This window comes from Martes martes (assembly GCF_963455335.1).
Source record: "Martes martes genome assembly, chromosome: 10".
In the NCBI taxonomy this organism is placed as follows: Eukaryota; Metazoa; Chordata; class Mammalia; order Carnivora; family Mustelidae; genus Martes; species Martes martes.
Window position 1 is genome coordinate 28,585,260 of NC_137898.1, and position 21,527 is coordinate 28,606,786.

The 21,527-nt window shown below is 47.6% G+C and overlaps 1 protein-coding gene across 1 annotated transcript in view; it reads left to right on the forward strand.

Annotated features, from left to right (window-relative positions):
- Positions 1-20,120, forward strand: part of PAMR1 (peptidase domain containing associated with muscle regeneration 1) — a 69,680-nt gene extending 49,560 nt beyond the window's left edge. Inside the window, exons 7-11 of the mRNA XM_080817714.1 lie at positions 11,008-11,220; positions 12,945-13,011; positions 16,323-16,555; positions 17,486-17,778; positions 19,024-20,120. Coding sequence (XP_080673840.1) covers positions 11,008-11,220; positions 12,945-13,011; positions 16,323-16,555; positions 17,486-17,778; positions 19,024-19,560 — 1,343 coding nt within the window. The 3' untranslated portion in view covers positions 19,561-20,120. The remainder of the gene's footprint in view (positions 1-11,007; positions 11,221-12,944; positions 13,012-16,322; positions 16,556-17,485; positions 17,779-19,023) is intronic.
- Positions 20,121-21,527: the final 1,407 nt, after the last annotated feature.

A 21,527-nucleotide genomic window follows, 5' to 3' on the forward strand; every position in this document is an offset into this window, starting at 1 on the left:
AAGACATGTCCACTGGCATCCAGGTACTGAAAACAACAACAGTAGTTTCTACCGTCTCTGTTCCCAGTGTAAGCCAGGCTGTGTGCTTTCTGAGACACTGTTTCATTTCATCGTTTCAGCATCCCCACGGGGTAGGTACTGTGACCCTCTCCGCTTGACAGATCCATCTATCCAAACAATGTTGAGTGTCTGGTAGGCACGAGGCCCCGGGGAAATAAGGCAGGGCTATCCAGCATATTTTTTTCCTTCTATTTGGCAGAAACATAAAACAACTCCAATCTCAGTCTTTCTCAAGGGCAGAGGAGAGGTCACGTACCACTTGGTTCTTGGCCACACCTTCCTCTAGGAAAGCCTTGGTGATGGTGGCAATGAGCATGACTAAGAGGGTACAGTCTCTTGGGACTCAGATGGGCTCAGCAGTCCATTGTCTCCATCCCCAAGGCTAAACAGAACAAGATTGCCTAGTTCAAGCGATTTCCATGATTTCCATGCTGCATAGTTCTTTTATTTTGAAAAGCTGACTATAAACACTGAGGGGGGACATTTCCCCTAGTCGTTTAGCATTATTATCCACCTCCCACCTCATCCCCAGTAGCTGACTCAGAAACCTGAGATTAGGGGAAGACGGTCACCGGGCCGGTCCGCTAGGTGGAGGGCAGCTAACTTTCTACCCGAATATGTAGGTTACTCACTTACTCCACCAGATGAGGGTGTCAGGTTGATTTTGAACAAAAGTAAAACGGCCAGTACTTTCTGAACATTTTTCAAAGTTGACCTGTCTCTTAGACACAGGCAGTGTCTGCTGTCTTAGTAAGTAGGCCATCCAAACACCGGAAAAGTGGTATCCGAAAGACACAGTGTACCAGGGGCCAAGGACAATACTGATTAAGATCAAATAGCTAATTATGAGCCTCAGCCTCCAAACTGCTGCCGAATGAAGAAAGAGCAGTGTGTGCCATCCAAGCTAATTTCGCATGGATACGGTCTCATTCGCACCCACAGGGGGCTGGGTAACATCAGGGGACAGCGTTCCATTGGCTGGAAAGAGATAAAAAGGGTTTGTGGTGGGGACTCCTGTTGGTGTCATTATGCCTGGTGGGGGAGACCTTTGTGGAGGTGAAAGATAATGGGTTTGGCCCAAAGGCACTTCACTCAAATATAAGTTGAACAGGAGAAGTGAGGAAGAGAGAGGGTCCATCCAGGGCTTGTCTCTGGGTGTTGCTCTCGTGTTCATTCAGGTTTCTAGAATGAACAAAGCCCCAGTCAGAAAGTTAATGCCTTTTCCAAACAGAATGGAAATTCTGTCACAAACTGTTTCCTTGATTTTGGAGACCTGTGAGAACAGGTGTGTACCAAGAGTGTGCTGAGAATTGAGACCAACATGTCCCCATCGCCCAGCCCCCAAGACCAGCTAGGTAAGGGGTTACGAATTGTGTTGACTTTGGATCTGTTTCCTTTGCCGAAATTCTCAGATAATCTTACAGATCTTATTAAAAAGAAAAAGTAGCACCCTGGTTTAGTTTTTTTTTTTTTTTTAATGGGGGGCTGTCTGGCTTCCACAAGTATTTCATTCATATGCATATCCAGAAAAGAAATGTACGCTTTTTGATGTGCAGTTTTGTAAATGACATCAAACCATTTCTGAAAGCAAGCAGGGTATGAGTAATAGTAATGACAAGGAATCAAAATGATTTAGAAGCAGGGCAAGAACGAGTGAAAGAGAATATTCACATGAGGGTGTGAAATGGCGCTTCCACGTTTTTATCCGGTGAGATGATCGGCCTCAGCTGTCTCTGATTCTGAATTTTCTGGCAGCAAAGGCAAACAGAGAAATGCCTTAGATGGTGCGGCTCTAATTGTATATTAAATGAAAGTGAACACAAAAGTTCAGCTGGAGATGCAAATAGGACCCATTTTATTACAACCCCTATTCCTTCCTTTCTCCTTATCTGAAGACGCATGGGTGCTGGGGAAATGTTTTTCACTTCTGTCTTGTAAATAACAAATTTAACCTCTTTTTATACCAAATATTTCTAAAGGCTAGATCCTTCCACCTTCTGCCAATCCTGAAAAAAATAAAGGTAGCTGGGCTTTATTTATTTTTTTTAAAAGATTTTATTTATTTATTTGAGAGAGAATGAATGAGAGAGAGCATGAGAGAGGAGAAGGTCAGAGGGAGAAACAGACTCCCCAAGGAGCTGGGAGCCTGATGTGGGACTCAATCCTGGAAGTCCGGGATCATGACCTGAGCCGAAGGCAGTCGCTCAACCAACTGAGCCACCCAGGCACCCTAGCTGGGCTTTATTACATTTGTACCATTAACATGTATGCTGCCCCGCTGGCTTCCAACCCCACACTCCTCTGCTTCAGGGTTTTCTTGGGCTCCCAAAGCCCACTGGCTCATGTAGGTGGGCAGACAGGAGGTGCTGAGGAATTAATGTCAATCCCATCATCCTTCCACAAATGATTGATCGCATTTGGTGGGTAATAGCTCCTACCCCTTGATCCTTGGGTAGGATAAGTCGGAGGCAGATTCCGCTGTGTCTCTACGAGTTTCCCAATGGCATTGACCCTCCGTGGCCCCCCGTGGTAACTTGCTCGATAATGTGAACTTCCCTGTCTCACTACTGCTTGTCCTTCCTGGGACTCCCACCTAAACAAACTACTTGTGTTCAAATCTGTCTCACAGCCTGCTTCTGGGGGAACTCAGCTTAAAGTACCTCACAGAAATATCTCTTTGAGGGGCTGACTTCATAGAGGGCTGGTACTCAGGTCAGCTAGATCAGCATTTCGTTGTTTCTTTACAGTATTAGGTAAGCCTTGGATCAGGGCTGAATAACATATATTTGGATTGCATTGTCTGAAGGATGCTCAAAATAGGATTGTATTATTGATTTTAGAAGATCCAGTTAGACCCAAGAATTGAAATCTTGCTCTTTCTTTCATGAGCACGCGCTCTCTCTCTCAGTCTCTCACTCTCTCTCTCTCTCTCTCTCTCTCATACACACACACACATACACACACAAACACACAAGTGTGTGTGCATGAGAACCGGCCCAGCTCTTTATTGGGTGGAGTGGTGGAAGTGAGTGGAGACTCCAGTGGTGTTTGTGAAGACAGCCCATAATATTTCCTGAAAGACTTGGAATCTTCTGAAGGAGTTGAGCAAACTCTGCCGCCTAGCATTTTTCAGACACGGGTTAGAAAGTGTGTGGTCCCAACCTGAGGAAATATTCCTGGGCCTTCACTAATGGTCTCATCTTTCGTAGTCATGCCCTTGATCAGCTGCAATAATGAAGGGGATGGGAAGGTGGTTCCACTTCCCAAATTAGGGATGAAGAGCGTAGACTTCCTTTTGTCACAGTCGGTATAATTGACTGACCAGAGGGCACAAAAAAGTGGAGTTATTTGTGTGTACCAAAGAACCACGTTTCCTAGAAATGTCTCCACATTATCTTGACATACTCTCAGATGTCTCCATCATCATCATGTCCATTCCCTGTAGACCTTCTGGACCTGCTCAGTTTGCCTACCTTCTATCCAGTATGAATCTTAGTGTACCAGTCAGGGGAGAGAAAGATGTAACTTTTCTTGCTTTATGTCAGTTTCGACCCAAGTCTAAGATCCATAATTCGGACTTGTGAGAAGTTCAGTCTGTTGTTGTTGGGGCCTCCTCGGTACCTTTGGGTTGTAAAACCGTTGCTGGTTTTACCCAGACAGCACCGAATCTTCACCTGGTGGATTCTGGGTCCACGATGGTTAGCCTGGAGAAGTCTGGTATCACAGAGCACCTGATCCCTGCTGGGGTGGGGCTGGCCGGCAGCCAGAGCACCGTGGAGGCTGCAGGCTCTTCTGACGAGATCTGATCTCTTTCGATGCCCCAGCAATCATCCTCGCCAGGATCTGCCAGGAGCCTAAAGGCATGCAGAGCTTCATGCCCGGGACTGAGAAGACCGTCCCTCTGGCATCTTGTCACCACCCCCCCTCCAGGAGTGCCACCATGGGGAGGCCCAAGGGGCCCTGAAGTCCAGGGCTAAGAAAATAGCACTGTCCTTGCTTAGTTTGTTCCTCAAGCCAGTCACTGAGCCAAGCATTTGGGCCCAAATGATTTCTGAAAGGAGGTTCAAGATCAACCAGCGAGGGAGCTGGGGAAGCAAGATGGGAAAGAGGAGGATACCAGACAAGAGTGATTTCAGTCCAATCCTGTAGGGTGCTGGGGAGTGTAAATGATGCCTTGAGGAACAGGAGTTGAGCTATTTATACACCTTTCTGTCATCATCTATGGGCAACCCTGGGGTGGGCACGAGGGGATGAACATCTCGGCATCTTTCAGCTCTTCATATAGGCAAGGTGCCCAAGGGCAGTCTTCGAAGGTGGCAGGTGCCAGGTTCACGTGTAGAAGCAGACCTGGGGAAAGGATATGAGTGGGACACCAATAGCTTTCACTACAAGGGCCGTCTCGAAACCCCCAGATATCTTTCAGTAAAGTGGCATCACAGCGAACCACCTCATCTCGTCGCCTTGAGAAAAAAAGAAGACAGCTAGAGAGTTGTTTTTTAAATGTTTTTTGGAAACAAGTTTGTTTATTGGAAACAAGCACCCCCAAGTACTGTTTCTGTTCATGAGAGGGCGTGTAAAGGCGTGCAAAGCTTAATGTGTTGATGTCCCTAGGCTGGGCCGCGAAAGGACCAGGGCAATGTGCTATTATTATTAACCCTGCAATATTTTACTTAGCAAAGCAGCAGCTGGGTTCTCCTTCAGGCCAGGGGTGCAGCTCCTTAACATGCCCACTTGGCTTTGTGTGAAAACGTCCATCCCGCTGGGGAGAAAGGAAGCATGAAGCCCTTTAAAATCAGAGAAAGGAATCAAGGATCTGTTTAATGGGGAGACACAAAGGATTCTAAAAAGAGAACCCACCAGGGGAATAGAGAGTTTTTGAAATCTAATCCTGGGGAGCAGGCTTTGATGAGATGTAGGTGGTCTGGGGACCCAGCAGGTCAGCATCTAAACTGGGAGAGATGGGGCGCCTGGGTGACTCAGTGGGTTAAGCCTCTGCCTTCAGCTCAGGTCATGATCTCAGGGTCCTGGGATCGAGCCCCACATCGGGCTCTCTGCTTGGCGGGGAGCCTGCTTCCCCCCTGCCCCCCCCCCGCCTGCCTCTCTGCCTACCTGTGATCTCTGTCAAATAAATAACTAAAATCTTAAAAAAAATAATAAATAAACTGGGAGAGAAAGAGATGTGCAGAGGAAGTCTTAGAATACTGTTTAAAAACATCCTTGGAGAGTGCACAGCTTTGGCAAGTACGGGAAATAAATGAGAGGGAAGAGGAATGATGTCTGGTGGAGGTTTGATACAAGAATACAATTTTAAGGCTTCATTTTGCAGGATTAAGAGAGATGAGTGTTCAGAGACTGTGGCTGATACTCGGAAGTCTAAGTCAACACCCTGAGTCCAGGTCTGGAAGCCCATCATGCATAGACATTACCAAGAGACCAGAAAAGAGAGTGGAATATTTGATTTATTTAATTGATTGATTGATTGATTGATTTTTAAACTATAGAAATTTATTTTCTCACAGTTCTGGAGGCTGAAAGTCTGAGATCAGGGTGCCAGCATGGTTAGTTTCTGGTGAGAACTCTCTTCTTCTTCTTTTTTTTTTTAATTTCTTTTCAGTGTTCCAGAATTCATTATTTGTTTTATATTCAAATAGACCCAATAATAGGACTTTAGATTTCCTTGTGGGTTTTTCTTTAAGGTGTATGAATTTGGGGAATTGTTTTTTTTAAGGCTTATTTATTTTTATTTTAGAGAGAGAGAGTTTGAGCTGGGGTAGGGAGGTGGGCAGAGGGAGAAGGAAAGAGGATCCTCAAGCCGACTCAGTGAGGAACCCGGCACAGGGCTCAATCCCAGGACTCGGAGATCATGATGTGAGCCGAAATAAAGAGTCAGACACCTAACACTGAGCCACCCAGGCACCCTGAGGTATTGATTTTTTTTTAAGATTTTATGTATTTGACAGAGAGAGAGAGAGCACAAGTAGGCAGGCAGGCAGAGAGAGAGGGAAGCAGGCTCCCCGCCAAGCAGAGAGCCCGACTTGGGGCTCCATCCCAGGACCCTGAGATCATGACCTGAGCCAAAGAGAGAGGCTCAGCTCTCTGAGCCACCCAGGTACCCCGAGGAATTGATTTTTAAAAGAAGTTGGGTGCTTTGTAAATAAAGGCAAACAGGGGTAAAGGAGACTACGTGTTATGTAAATTATTCCTCAAAACCAGCCCAGCCTGCTAAGTGTTATTATCCTGTTTTACACACCAGAAAAGCAAGTTTGGAGAATTATGTAATTTTCCCACGCTCTGGTTCATTAAGTGGAAGAATGAATACATTTTACCCTTTACCCCTTCCATCTACTGACAAGTATTTATTGAAGACCTACTGTGTACTTACTCTGGACACTGGGAACCAAATAATTATTTGAACCTGTGTCTCCTGATTCTGGCAGCCGTTCTTTGTCCCCCAGAGTCTAGTGAAAGAGCTCATTCCCATCAGAGCTGGAGAGAAGTTGGATTACTCTATGATGATGGTAATGAGATGCCCACAGAGTGGAGGGTACGGGAATGTCAAACCGTGCATGGCAGACTGAAGGCTAGGTTTATGGGCTGAGCAGGGAGGACCCAGACCATTTTGACTGCTACTTTAAAAAATGAAAATAACGAACAACCACAAAAACAATAAACAACAAAATTTTATGGTTACATGTTCTGATTATCAAACATGGGGAAAAAAGTATAAAGAGGCAAAAATCATTTTGACGTTACAAGCCAGAGATAATGACTGTAATTATCTCAAAGTATGTTTCTCCCCGTCCATTTTTCTCCCAGCTTTGGCAGCTTAAAATTTTTTTCTCTGATTTTGGCTTTTAGCAGTTTTGGGTAATAGGTCTGTGTACAGTTTTCTTTCATTTCCCTGTCTTGGGATCTGTAGGCGGATGTCTTTTATCAGTTGGAGGGACTTTTTCTGCTGGTTTTACTCCATTCCTTTTTCCTGGAGTGTCAGGTACATGCTTTTATTAACCTTCTCACTGTTTCTTTACATTTTCCTATACATTTTCCACTTTTTAAACTCTGGGGCTTCATTCTGAATTCTTTCTTGTAAGTTATGTTTTCGTTTATTGATATGCATGAGCTGTATCTGATTTGCCATTCTACTCACCCACTGAGCTTTACATTTCTGCCATTGTCACATTGCAATTCTAGATTGCTCCTTTGGTTAGTTTCTACGGTTTCCAGTCTTCTACTAAAGTTCTCAGTTTTCTGTTTTATTTCCTTGAGAATGCTCAGCATATTTATTTTCAAGTAGTGTCTGACAACGATAGCATCTGAATCCTTCCTAAATCTCTATTGCCTGTGTTTCTCTTGAATTTTAACCATATAGGTTTGTTTTTTTTTTTAAGATTTTGTTTTTAAGTAATCTCTACACTTAATGTGGGACTCGAATTTAGAATCCCAAGCTCAGAATCCCATGCCCTTGTGACTGAGCCGGCCAGGTGCCCTAGCCGCATAGCCTTACGTTCCATTGGACCCCAACTTGGAAGCATCATTCGGCACTAGGAAGCAATAACTCAAAATCAAATAACAGTTCTCCATTCTAAGATCTCATTATGTTTAAGGTGCACTGTTGGTTTAATCATAGCTTCTCTGAGAGTTGGAAGTAAAGACGTGCTGCATGAAATATACACACGTGACCTGATTTCAGACATGTCTCATTATAAAAGAGTAGGCATCTAAGAATTCTAGAAACAGGGCAGAATTCCCCAGCCTTGGGCAGACTTGTTTACACATCCTGACTCAGTTTCTCTTTAAGTTTCTTTTTAAAGCCTCATCAAGGAGAAAGACAGATAACCTGAATTGTCCTAAGGCGTTGTTACCTCCAAAGGCTTGCGAACTCTCCAGCCTTCCTGCTGGTTAAACCCACATTAAACGCAGTTAGCAATAGGATCCTCAAGAAAACCTGCACTTAGGAAACATGGGGCAGGAGCCTGGAGGACCACAGAGTCCTTACTTCCAAAAGAAGGAAAGCCCACCTCTCAGACTCACAGTAGAAGGGGTTGCTTACCTTCTGCTGAGGCCAGTGTGGCTGGAGTGTAGTTCATTCTCTTTCAGTATTTCAGGACTGGCCTTAAGTATCACCAGAATTTTTCTTAGCCGTGAGCTCTGGCAAATAAAACTCAAAATGGAGGAGGAACTCGGCTTGCATCGCACAAAGCATAGCTCTTTGCACAGAGCATAGCTCTTTGTGAGGCTAACTGACCACAGAGTCTAGCCCTGCCCGGGCCAGGCAGCAGGCAGGGGCTGTGGCCAAGGGAAGCCTGCAGCCCCCAGGCCAGCAGACGGCCACTTCTCAATGGCGGCTGATTATTGCCATGTGGCCATACAGACCCAGGGTTGCCAGATCTGAATTTTTTCAGAAGCCAGTAATACAGATTTTTATGCGCAATCTCCTGGTTTTGATGTTGGCAGTGGATTCCGTTTTCTAAAACTTGCAGGTATGAAACACCATGTTTCTGAGATGGTTGCAACTGTGGGCTCCTGCTGCTTGTTTCTGGGCTACGTGTTCAGCATTCAGTGAGCCTCTGCCTAAGAAGGTAGTCCTGGGGCACCTGGGTGGCTCTGTCGGTTAAGCGACTGGTTCTTGGTTTTGCCACAGGCCATGATCTCAGGGTTGTGAGATTGAGCCCGATGTGTAGGGCTCCATGCTTAGCATGGAGTCCACTTGAGATTCTCTCTCTCCCTCTCCCTCTGCTCCTGTTCCCACTCATGCACTCGTTCTCTCTCTCTAAAATAAATAAATAAAACCTGTTTTCAAAAAAGAAGGTAGTCCCATCACTGAAGCATTATGGAATGCTTTCTCCTTTCTCTGCCTCTTCCCCCCCACATCATAGAGGCTTTTCTGGAAATACAAGCACTGGGCATTCTCAGTACACTTGAAATTCCAAAAAGTGCATTGCCCTCCCTAGGCCATGTTGGTATTTTGGAAGACTCCCTCAGTGAAGTCCATTTTTTACAATTAAAATGGGGTTCTGGAGTTTTCTCCCACCATGGAAACTGCTCATATTAAGTAGCCCCAAAGCACACAGGGTATCATTGAAATCATTGGCCACATGGTCTGTGGGCAATTGTAGAGTAGACAAACCAGTAATTTGGTTAATATCAGCAACCTTGCCAAGTTGCCCATGGGGAAATTTACTAATTTTTAGTTCTCAAATATTTTAGAAATGTTATATGGATAGAGATTCTTTTCTTGCCTGGAGGCAAGCACGCATGTTGCTTAAAAGGTAATGGGGCAGTTATGGGAAGAAAAGCATGTCAGAAGCACGATCACATTGCTTGGGGACTGTTTCACAGGGATGAGACTGTATCTTAGAAGTATCTTAGAAGACTGTATCTTAAAAAGAGACCAGGGAGCCTGACAGTGATTGGTACCCAAACGCAGTAATTAATGACTGAATTCCTCAGGGGTCCTACTCTGTGTCCTTAGGGTGTAATAGTCACCATTGTGCCATAATCCATTTGAGAAAAATATGTTATCTGATGGAATCTTTTTTATAAAGATTTTATTTATTTATTTGACAGAGAGAGATCGCAAGTAGGTAGAGAGGCAAGCAGAGGGGCGGGGGTGGGGGTGGGGAAGCAGGCTCCCTGCTGAGCTGAGAGCTGGATGTGGGGCTTGATCCCAGGACCCTGGGATCTTGACCTGAGCTGAAGGCAGAAGCTTAACCCACTGAGCCACCCAGGCACCCTATCTGAGGGAATCTCTCCAGGATTTGTCTAGTATCCTGTTCAGTGCTCAGAATAGCAGGTGTTGCCTTTTCTACTTTGTGTGACTGTCCAACATGAGTTAGAGAATAGAAATGCCTTTGGGGGGCGCCTGGGTGGCTCAGTTGGTTAAGCGTCTGAATCTTGATTTCAGCTCAGATCATGATCTCAGGGTCATGGGATCGAGCCCCAGATCAGGCTCCATGCTCAGCACGGCATCTGCTTGAACTTCTCCCTCTCCTGCCCGTCCCTGCACTCTCATGCCTCTCTCTCAAATAGATCTTTTTTTCTTTTAAAAAATAAATGCCTTTGTAATGAATATTGTTAAACGTTTAGATGGAAAGTGTGTGTACTTGGAGACCAGGGAACTTCTTTGTATCTCTGAATTTCTATCATCTGGGTTTTTTTTTTTTTTTAAGAGTTTACTTATTTATCTGACAGAGAGACACAGCGAGAGAGGGAGCACAAGCAGGGGGAGTGGCAGAGGCAGAGGGAGAGGGAGAATCAGGCTTCCTGCAGAGCAGGGAGCCTGATGCAGGGCCCAATCCCAGGACCTGGGATCATGACCCGAGCCGAAGGCAGACGCCTTAATGATTGAGCCACCTGGGCGCCCCTCTATCATCTGGTATTTTTGAACTATACCTTTCAGCACACTTGTGTCCCTGAAGATGAAACATAAAATCTAAATTCATTTCATCTATGCAGCCTTGTCTCTAGTAAATTCTGCTTTCTGGGTACAACACAAATAGGAAACCGAGGACTCTAGTTTAATTGCCCCAGCTTTAGGGAATGAAGTAGATAATACAATGACACTGGAAAACGATCATCCCTGTGTACTGATCGTAAAATCTAGGTGCAATGCTTATGCTGTCCAGGCCTGCCCAACTCCCACAGCTCCAGAAAGAAATGAACAAGACCACAGGAGAGCCAGTTGTGTCGAATTTATTTATATGGGGGATGAAATACTTCTTGATTTAAGAATAGATCGTTAAAACAAGGGGAGGACATGTCTAACACATACATTTTCTGTTACGAGTTTTTTCTTGTTGATTCCTCTGGGCACCATCACTGGCAGGCTCCACGTCGCTGCATTTTTAATTCAGTGAAACATGAAAAGATCCGGTTCTAAAATGGAATGCCTCACACTTCCAACAGTTCTTTATTTCTCTCCCTTTTTTTTTTTTTTTTCTCTTTTAGTCCTTGAAGAAAGTAACTGCTCAGACCCTGGGGGTCCAGTTAATGGGTACAAGAAGGTAACAGGAGGCCCTGGGCTTATCAATGGGCGCTATGCCAAAGTTGGCACAGTCGTGTCCTTCTTTTGTAATAACTCGTACGTTCTTAGTGGCAATGAGAAGAGAACTTGCCAGCAGAATGGAGAGTGGTCGGGGAAACAGCCCGTCTGCATAAAAGGTAACGAACGAGTATTTGTGACATAGATGGAATTGTTGGACCTCTTGGAAGCTCCCTACATGTGTGTGAGCCCCTGAAAAAAATGCCGTTCCCTCTTTGGTTCTCACTGGCACCATCTGTGACTCCTAGGTGGAAAGCCATCCCTGAAAACACATGCTTCTCTTTTGGACCTCCAGAGGACCTGCTTCTCCCAATCACAGCTTCTCGCTGTGATCAAGAAGAGTTAGAAAATTATCAGAGCAGTTTAGGAAAGATGACAGGGCTGGGTTTTATCTACGTAAACCCAAGGTCAAAATCGAGGCCATCAGTGGGGTCCAATATAGCTACATTGATCTACTCTCTATGAACTAGGAAGTTGGCGCAGGAAATAAAAGAACAAAATAGGCACACTCTCCCTGCCAGCCTGCGTGGTGGGAGGTTTAAGATGTTAACATAAAGAAAAACACCTTACTAAGATGGCAACACCTCCAGCATTCAAGGCAGAGTTAGAGGAAATGGATGAGTAGTGTGTGTTGAGAGAAAGGGCCGATCACTAGTGCTTGAAATAGGGACAGTTGTATGCAGCCTGTGGGGGCCAAGACAATCTGGGAGGCGGGGAAGCGTTCACAAGAGGTGCAGAGCAGCTGGGACTATGTCCCCGTCACAGAAGACAAAGGAAAACAAAAGGTATAGGCAGAAGTGAAAGGATCGTGGTAAACTCCAAAGTAGGGCCAACAGGGATCCTGGGAAGTAGATTGAAAAGGTTGGTTTGGGACCAGAAAACATGAACGTTGTATAGAGAACCTTCAAACCTACCCCTTGGCGGTGGGGATGCATAGTTTCTTACTGAACCGGGTCAACAGCCCCTGTATTTTGGGAGCAGGTCATAATTATCTGGCTGTTTCCTAGGAAGAAAAGCATGTCCTTGGCCTAGATTATCCAGATAATTGCCTTAATCCTCCACTTTGCCTTCTGGGTGTTTGTCAACAACCCAAGTCATGGGAAAAGAAATGAAAGAGGAAGGTTTGTGAAAGGAATAAATCACTTTAGACTTTAGCCAGAAGCGACCTTCCTCCTCACCAACACAGACTCCGATTCTTGATTTCATTAAGTATGGAAACGGTGTTTCATATGTCCTTGGAGATTTTTGTCAACTCTTCTCTTACAAATTAATAACAACCAAAGTTCTCTAGTTTGCTAATTAGATGAATGTTGGCCGCTTGATTGGGAAAATGAAGAAAGAGACACTTCAGCAAAATTAAGCCTGGGCTTTGAGGTGCCCTCAAATGATCATTAGGAGCCTCGATTTCAGAGGAAGGAACTAGAGGAATCAGCTCCCCAAGACTACCCAAGATGACGCTGCCATCTGGTCTTAAATGAGAGCCTTGTAGTTTCCTGTGTTGGGCTCTATTTTAGAACCTTCATTTTTGACTGTGACTCCACCTTCCATCAAGTTCACCGATGCCATTTGTGGGAACAGATAGTCCCAATCTAATGACTGCCTCACCCGGGTGGAGTGGCTTTTCAGAAGTGCGTCCCCCATGGGGGTTGCTCAGAGGGGGTTGTCAATTTCGATGAAAGGCAGCGAGCTCTTTTGCTAGGGAGCTTTCCACACTCGCTGGCACACCTCCCCTCTGAGACTTCTGGGGGTGTCCATAAAGGGCGGTCAGGGATGAATCTGAACTGAACGAACATGAGCAATTAATATGGCAAAAGCTGATGCCCTCTTGTCTCCTTCATTCTAGCCTGCCGAGAACCAAAGATCTCAGACCTGGTGAGACGCAGAGTTCTTCCCATGCAGGTTCAATCAAGGTGAGGTCGAAACACCTGAGCTCTGGTTCCAAGGCGAACGCCTTGAGTGTGTCCCCTCCCGCCCCTTTTCCCCCACTTGTGTTTGGCCAAAGACAGTCCGGGGTTTCTTAGGGACACTCAGCGCTGACTGCTCATGAAAGAATAGGGCCTGTTAGAGGGAGGCTGATGAGCCAGCTGCCTCTGGCCAAGAGGTAGCAACTGCTGAAACATGGACACGGTTCACGGGATCGTGGGAAACTAGGTGGCTGATGGTACTCGAGACTTGAAGATGATCCTTGAGGAACTGGGTTTTAACACTTGAGTCTTCCTGAAATTGCTCTGTGTTTACTAGGACAGCTTCTAGGGCAATGGCCTTCCTGCCCCATGCAACCAGCTATGGCTCAGGAAGATGTTGGTGGTAATCCACCAGATGAGGCAGGTTGCTGGCCCCCAGGAGCTAGGGACAAATGACCACCCCTGATGAGGGAGGAAAGCCCTCAGTTATGCCTGCCCAGACTTCCTCCTGGGAAGACAGAGGTGGGGACCACTGGGGGGGGGGGCAGAGAATCGGCCCAGTTCTATGTCTTCTCTCCTCATTTTGTAGAAGAAACTATTCTCACCTCATCTCCTACTATCCTCTTCCTCACCCTCTACTGTGGCCCCGCAGGCTGCCCGGCTTGTCCCCTCCCCTTCCCCCCACAGCGCTGCTTCAGAGCCTTGGCCCTTCTGTCCAGACCCCACTTCTGCTGCATGTCCGGGAGGTTTAAAGCCTCACTCTGTCTGCTCCCTGCTCGGTTTCCACCTGGCAGAGAGACCTTCCCTGACCATCCTTTGGAAAACAAGAACCACCCCCAAATGTTGTAGTACCAGTTAATGTTTTCTCCTTTTACACTTCATATAAAAAACAAAGCCATCATCAACCTCAGGGAATCCATCAATAAAAAGAAGGACAGTTACCCCACCCGGACACTGGCTGCAGAGCTGTCTTCTGGGCTCTCGTATTTGGTCTCAGATTCGCTCTCAGCCCTACCTGTCATCTTACCTACAGGTTTTTGTTGTTGTTGTTCAATTTCTATCTCCACCGAACCCCACCAAAATAAGTGTGTAAAAGTTACAAGTGCAGGAACGTTTTCTATTTTGTTCATGTTCAAGTTCTGGGGCCAAGAGCAATGCTTGCTGCAGAAGAGTCACCCCCCCAAAAAACACAACCACCCCAAACAGTGAATGAATGAATGAATGAACAGGATTGACAAATAATGGCTCGAGACCGGGTTTGGGCTCTCTTAAGCACTGTATTTAGTATTCTTTGGCAAGTTCCTGAACTTGCTAAGCCTTTAGTCTCCTCTTTTGAAAACTAAGGGCAATCCCAATAACGCCCGTTTCTGGAGATCGCTGTAGGGATTAAACACGGCAGGCGAGCTAGCACTTACCGCGTGTTCACTACGTGCCCGTTCCTCTTCTGAGTGCTTTGCACCTGTCACCTCATTTACTCTTTCCTGCAACCTCTGAGGTAGGTATTACTATTAATGCCACTTCCTGGTACGGTTTCTTACCAATTTTAGTACAGATGGGTAAAGTGAGGCTTGGAGAAATTCATTAACTTGCCCAGATCACATTGCAGACTGTAGATCCAGGATGCGAATCCAGGATCTTCATAGTGTTCAGGTTCTTAGGCACTAAGCTGTGGCCCAGCCCGATGGAGAGACTTCAGCAGAACACTTGCACAAGTGAACAGCTGTGAGTAGCAGCTTTTGCTTTCAGGAATGGTCACAATGAATCCCAGTGATTAGAACCGACCCCAGCCAAGTGACCTGAAATACTCCTAAAGCAGGATATTCATCAGTCTCTCACCTTTCCTCGGGATATTCCCTTCTCTCTGTCTTTCCCATTTCAGGCAGGGCATTTCCTTGGGAACAGTGACAGTGGAATACAAATTCCACCTTTTCCTGATCTTTATAATTTGCCTGCAGCTGGACTCCTCACTAAGCGGGATGAACCTGTTCTTTCCAACAACACATCTTGTAGAGGAGCCCCTGAGCTACTAAAAGACCACTGCGCTTTGCATTTTTAAAGCAATTATAATGGGAGGCTAAGTGACAAGGAGCCAGGTGGCTCACGTGGATGAAAAAGCAAGCCTGTAACTTGGTTTTAAGGATCTTTCTGGAAGACAGGCTGCTGGAATGTGGATATACCTATCTCCAGCAGCCTGGTCACCCAAGGACCACAAAAGGCAGTGTAGTCTTTCAACAGATGGGCCAAAAGATGAGCTAGCTGGTTTGCCAGTTCGGAAGCTCCTTGAACCGCAGACCTTGTTATAAACACAAGCTAAAGATTCATTGAATGAAATCAATGTGGATAGAACGTTTGCTCTGAGGGAAGCACTGAACAGACTCATCAAATAGATTTCTCAAGATGACATCAGACGGCACAGTAGAGACACCAGGTTGTGAATCCTAATTGCTAAGTGCTACCTTGAGGACCATCTTAGCTTCCTGTGTGCCCGTCTCTAGTCCCACTTCCCCCTCCGGGCTTCCTTTCCCCATTCATTAAACAGAGATGAACACATTGTTTCCTAGAGGAATTCTAACTTCTCAGTTAGTGGTCGTTAGGCGCTGATAAAAAATGAACGCAGGCTGTCCAAGGGCTGTACGTCTCCCCCGAGAATCCCGGAGGGGTCTCTGGGGGCTTCGGCTTCCAGTGCTCATTTGAAAGGCCTTTTCACATTTACACACAATGCTCTGAATTTCTGCCAATCAGCACGCTCTGAGAAAGCCCTACTCTCCGAGGTATACTAATTACAGACGCTGATTGCTAAATCAAGCTACTGTATCCACACAGTTTAGTTCAAGTCAATTCGTGATATTGCTCCATTATGATAATGTCTGGAGAAAAAAAAGACTCCCGGCTTCAGATGAATTTCCTTTCCTGTTTAAATCACAGTTAATTTTTCTCTGTGCGCCTGTATCGCCTACCCTGGGACAGCAGCCCTTATGCAGGATAGTATTCCCTGGTTAAAATCCTAGACAGCTGGAGGCGTGCCAGAAATGGAAATAGAGGCACGGAATGAAGGTGGAGGGGTGCGAGAGAATTTACTTGGTGGTAGAGTGCAAGTGTGTGTGCGCATGTGCCTGAGAGAGAGAGAGAGAGAGATGGCCAGGACGGGGAGCGGGGGCAGGGGGAGGGGAGCAGGAGGTATAGAGACCCGCAGAGGAGAGATATCTGTATTTTTTTCTGCCATGATCAGATGTCTGCGTGGGGCTTGGCACGTAGACTACAGGGCCACGGTGACCGTCTCTTGCCCTGCTCTCTCTGGGCCCCGGGTCCCCATGCAGGGAGACGCCTTTACACCAGCTCTACTCGGCATCCTTCAGCAAGCAGAAACTGCAGGGTGCCCCCACCAAGAAGCCCGCCCTTCCCTTTGGAGACCTGCCGCCTGGGTTCCAGCATCTGCACACCCAGCTCCAGTACGAGTGCATCTCGCCTTTCTACCGCCGCCTGGGCAGCAGCCGCAGGACGTGCCTGAGGACCGGGAAGTGGAGCGGGCGAGCCCCATCCTGTGTCCCCAGTGAGTTAGGGCTCCTCCCGGGACAGGGGCTGGGGCAGCGTCTGTCCTAAGCTTCCTTGGCGGATGGGCCTCCAGCTAATTCCGTAGCTTGGTTATGCCTGATAGTCCACAGCTGGAGCTTCCTTCCTTTGGCACAAACTTCTAACTCAGGAGAAACTGACTCTTTAGGTCTTCGATGAATTTTTTTGGAGGGGCCATACTTCCTTGTGGATTGTTATTATTTATTTATATTTTAAAAGATTTTATATATTTATTTGAGAGAGAGAGAGAGAGAGAGCGCCCCCATGCAGGGGAGTGGCAGAGAGAGAGAACCATCATGAAGCCCCAAGTGGGGGAAGGGTTAACGATATCAGACTTCTACTTAGGCAGTCTTGGATACCCTGTCCGAGCCCGGTACTCAATAGGCAGTTATTGATTAGGCGATGAGGTGTTAAGTACCCATATGATTATGGTGATAATGACTAAAGTAGTATGTGGAGGACTCTGGAAAAGGGTCTTGCACATACCAAGTTCTACCTTCCCCACCCGCTTTGTCAAAGGACAGCAGTATGGCTTAATTCTTTGTGGTCAAGTTTATCATGACAGGCATAATATTTTGAGTCTGTTTGCATAGATCCTCATCCAGTCTCCTCAAGAACCCTATGAGACGGATGTGATTACTAGACCCATTTTGCAGGCAAGAAGACTGAGGCTTTAAGAGATCTTGCAATTTGCCCAAAGTCCTATTGATAGGAAGAGCTTAGGATCCCAAACCTTCCATCTTAACCGCAGACTTTATAGCCAACCATGTCAAGGTGGCTGATTACTACATAGTGGTCATGACACCCATGGACCCACCTTTCCAGATCTGTGTTCTCTTGGTTGAGCAACACATTCCCCTTTGCATGGGAAGGTCTGAGATTATCTTACTGAGCTGGTGTTTCTCCACAGTCTGTGGGAAAACAGAGAACGTCACTGCTCCCAAGAGCCCAGGACTGCGCTGGCCGTGGCAGGCGGCCATCTACCGGAGGGCCAGCGGGGTACACAGTGGCAGCCTGCACAAGGACAGGTGGTTCCTGGTCTGCAGCGGCGCGCTGGTGAATGAGCGCACCGTGGTAGTGGCTGCCCACTGTGTAACCGACCTGGGGAAGATCACCATGATCAAGACAGCGGACCTCAAAGTTGTCCTGGGGAAATTCTACCGGGATGATGACCGAGATGAGAAGACCATCCAGAACTTACGGGTGAGAGAGGGCTGTAACCTGGAAACCAAGTGTTGGCTCAGCAAATTCCGGGGAGCCGGGGCGGGGGGGTGTCAGTGGCTGCATCCGTCCTGAAGCCTTGGCACTTAGCACCCAGCCCAGAGCCTGGCAGGGAGCAGGCGCCCAGTATTTCACATACATACTAGAAAGGCGCATCTAGAAGGACTACGGAGTTTTGTTTTCAAAATAAGATTATAACAATATCATCTATCACTGCAGTCATCAAAAGTTAACCTCCTATTATATTTAGGGCATTGTACGAGGTAGGCTTCAAGGACTTAGAAAGGTTTTATCCAAGATACTCCTAATCAATCTTTAATATTCTTCTGTCTTTCTCTACCTGTCTCCTTCCCCCCTCTCTTCCATCCACCTACCCACCCTCCTCTCTCTCTGTCCACCCATCTGCCCATCTCTCTGCTCATTGCTGAGCTCCCACAGAATGCCATTCACAGGGAATGGATACAGAACTGAGTAAGGCATGGGATAAGGCACGGGCTTTGCCCTGAAGAGTCCACAGGCCAGTGAAGAGACAGACCAACATATATTGATTAGTTTGACACAAGAGAAGGCCTGAGGAAATGTGCCCAAATATACTTGAAGTAATAGAACCTATGCATAAAAATGTTAGACTGTATCACGCACGTGAGCTCCTAGCGGCCCCCATCAAAGACAATGATCAGCAAGGGTTGGGACAATCAGCAAAGACTGTGGAAAAGTCTTGTGGAACATTCTGGGTGTGGCTTTGTTTACCCGGAGCCAGAGGTTGCAATCTGGTAGTTGTTTAGGGGTTTGTGTTTGCATAATGCAAGCACACTTTTTTTTTTTTTTAAACCAGTTATTTGCCAACATTTAAAAATCAGGAGGTTCAGATGAAGATCTGGAATCTCTTTTTTGAGAAAGTCAGAAAGTCAGCCCCCTCTTGGCCTGGCAGTGGCCAGCGGAGCCCAGTGGCCACTACCCACTTCGGATGGGGTAGGCACCCCTGTTCTTGGCAGCCCCATCTGCCACCCCACTTAGTTAACACCACCTGCCAGGCGGCAGTGGGCATTTCACTCTGCAACCCCCCAAATAAAGCCGTTGTTTTCTATGATCCCTGAAGCAAAGTCTCTCCAAATCTTTGCAGCTGTCCCCAAGACACTTTGTCCCGGTGATTTAGCCCCGGGGCTTGCCTCTTATTCCCCGTGCAGTGGAGGGCTCACCACTGCTGTCCATCTCTTGCTTTTGTAGATTTCCGCAGTCATTCTGCATCCCAACTACGACCCCATCCTGCTGGACACGGACATCGCCATCCTAAAGCTCCTGGACAAGGCTCGCGTCAGCACCCGCGTCCAGCCCATCTGCCTGGCGGCCCCGCGGGACCTGAGCGCCTCCTTCCAGGAGACCCGCATCACCGTGGCCGGCTGGAACGTGCTGGCAGACGCAAGAAGCCCCGGCTTCAAGAACGACACGCTGCGCTCAGGGGGGGTCAGGGTCGTGGACCCACTGCTGTGTGAGGAGCAGCATGAAGAACACGGCATCCCTGTGAGCGTCACGGACAACATGTTCTGTGCCACCCGGGATCCCGCCGCCCCCTCTGATATCTGCACAGCAGAGACGGGAGGCATCGCCGCCGTGGCCTTCCCCGGGAAGGCATCCCCCGAGCCACGCTGGCACCTGGTGGGGCTGGTCAGCTGGAGCTATGACAGGGACTGCAGCCACAGCCTGTACACGGCCTTCAGCAAGGTCCTGCCTTTTAAAGACTGGATCGAGAGAAACATGAAGTGAGCCTCAGGCCCGTGGAGACGCTGTTCGGGCATCCATCCCATCCAGACGTGTGTGGCACGAGGCAGTGTGGGCCGGAAGCTTGACTCTGCCTGTGAACTTGGCTGGGCCAGGGCTTCTGACTTCAGGATTGAAACTCAGTGGAGAGAGAGCCGAGCTCACCACCTGGGAGGCCACTGCGACCTTGGCGGCTGAGACCATTCGGAAGACAGCAGGGCTGCTAGCAAGAACTGAGTTCCCTCCAAAGAGACTATGCAAATAGCAACGCAGTGGTTCCCATTCCACCAGCCCGGTGGCCTTGCCCGCCTTCCCTTCCGTGGTGTCAATGTCATGGCCAGCTCTGGTCGAGAGGCGTGGTCAAGAAGTCTGAGATTCATGGGGTCTCTTCCAAGACTCTAGCCTGACCACATTCCAAGGAGCCGCCTGTGGGACCACCCAGGACACCAGAGCTCAGATGCGGCCTTGGTTCTGTGTACATTGCCGCAGTAAAGTGTGGTCCTTCTCTTTGTCAATCCCCTGTATATATTTTAATAAAATGAGGGTTGGCTTCTGACCTACAGAACAAATGGGCTGTTGTTCTGATTCGTACATGCTGCTTCTCAGGGCAGTGGCTTGGTGACAGCCCTTTAGAATAGATCAAGTTGTCATTTCCAAACAGTGCATATGGCAAAACCGATGCCGTCTTTTCAATACCAGCCCCTGACTGTGCTGGGTTATGGGTTGGAAGAGGAGCGACGTGGGAGGCCATCAGATAAGGCACAAACAGGAAAATACCAAGGATTAGATGATTGCCAGCGTCCCCTCTGGTTCTCATGTTCTCAATCTAGCACAAAACTCAGCTTTGAACCTCCATCAATCTTGATGACATGTTTTCACGGCGTCTGAATTGTCATCACCTCCTTACTCACACTAGATTGAGATACGCCAAGAAATGGAAGCTTCCCTGGTTTCTGTAACTGATGGGATTTTCCTTTCAAGCCCCATCTGGCTCCCCCTGGATAGTGAAGGGGAAAAAAATGAATTCAGTCTAGACCCCAAAGTGATCTTTTCAGTAACATTCACTTTGGGGTCGGGGGGAAGGGGAAAGACTCACTCTTTTATCGTTTCTTCCCTGCTCTCGTGGCCAGTCTCCTGCCTCCCAGACAGTGCTGGGGAGGCTGGGGGACTTCAAGCACGGAGACACAATAGGACTCCCGAGGGCCTGCTGGCTTCTTGGGCGTGTGTGGTGGGTCTTTCCGATTCCTGGCCATTCTGCTGACACTGACCTCGGGCACTGTGGCTGCAACCACTGACACTTGAACTGTGTTCTCTCCGCTTCCCTGAGGCCCAGCAGTCCTCCTCTGGTGTGGCTCCTCCTCACCCCTGGCTGATACTGGTACTCCTGAGATGTGGGGGTGACTCCCTTTGACCCTGGTTTGCATCTCACTGCCCCAGTGAGAGCCTTCTCTGGCAGCCACCCAGCCAGACTCTCGGTGACCTCCCTCTCCTCCCTCTGGGGCCTCGCGAGAACATCTCAGTCTTATCTGCCCTTCATGAGGGCTGAGAGCCCAGGGCTGGGACAGGGAACCCTGGAAGACATTCACCTCCTATACGCCCAAGCAGGAACGCTACTCCTTCTCAACATATTAGAGAACATTTTGACCTCTGGGTCTTTAACCCCAACACAGGAGGTTAGGACACATTTGTCTTCCAACCTGCCTTGCCATCTCTGTGTCTTTACTTAGTCCCCAGAGCCAGGAGACAGTTTCTGGTACTTTATGTTTCTGTCAGGCTTTCTTGGGGCTTTCCATAGTCTGTACCCACCTCCTGTCTCATGGCTTAATCTTAGAGCAATGTACTAGTTACCGACTTCTGAGTAACAAACATCTAATCCTCGTGGGTTAGAACAGGCAGTATTTATTTTCTCCCTGCTGCAGTGGACCAGGAATTAGGGAGCTGAGGTTGGCATGGGGTTTTGGTCATCTGAGGCC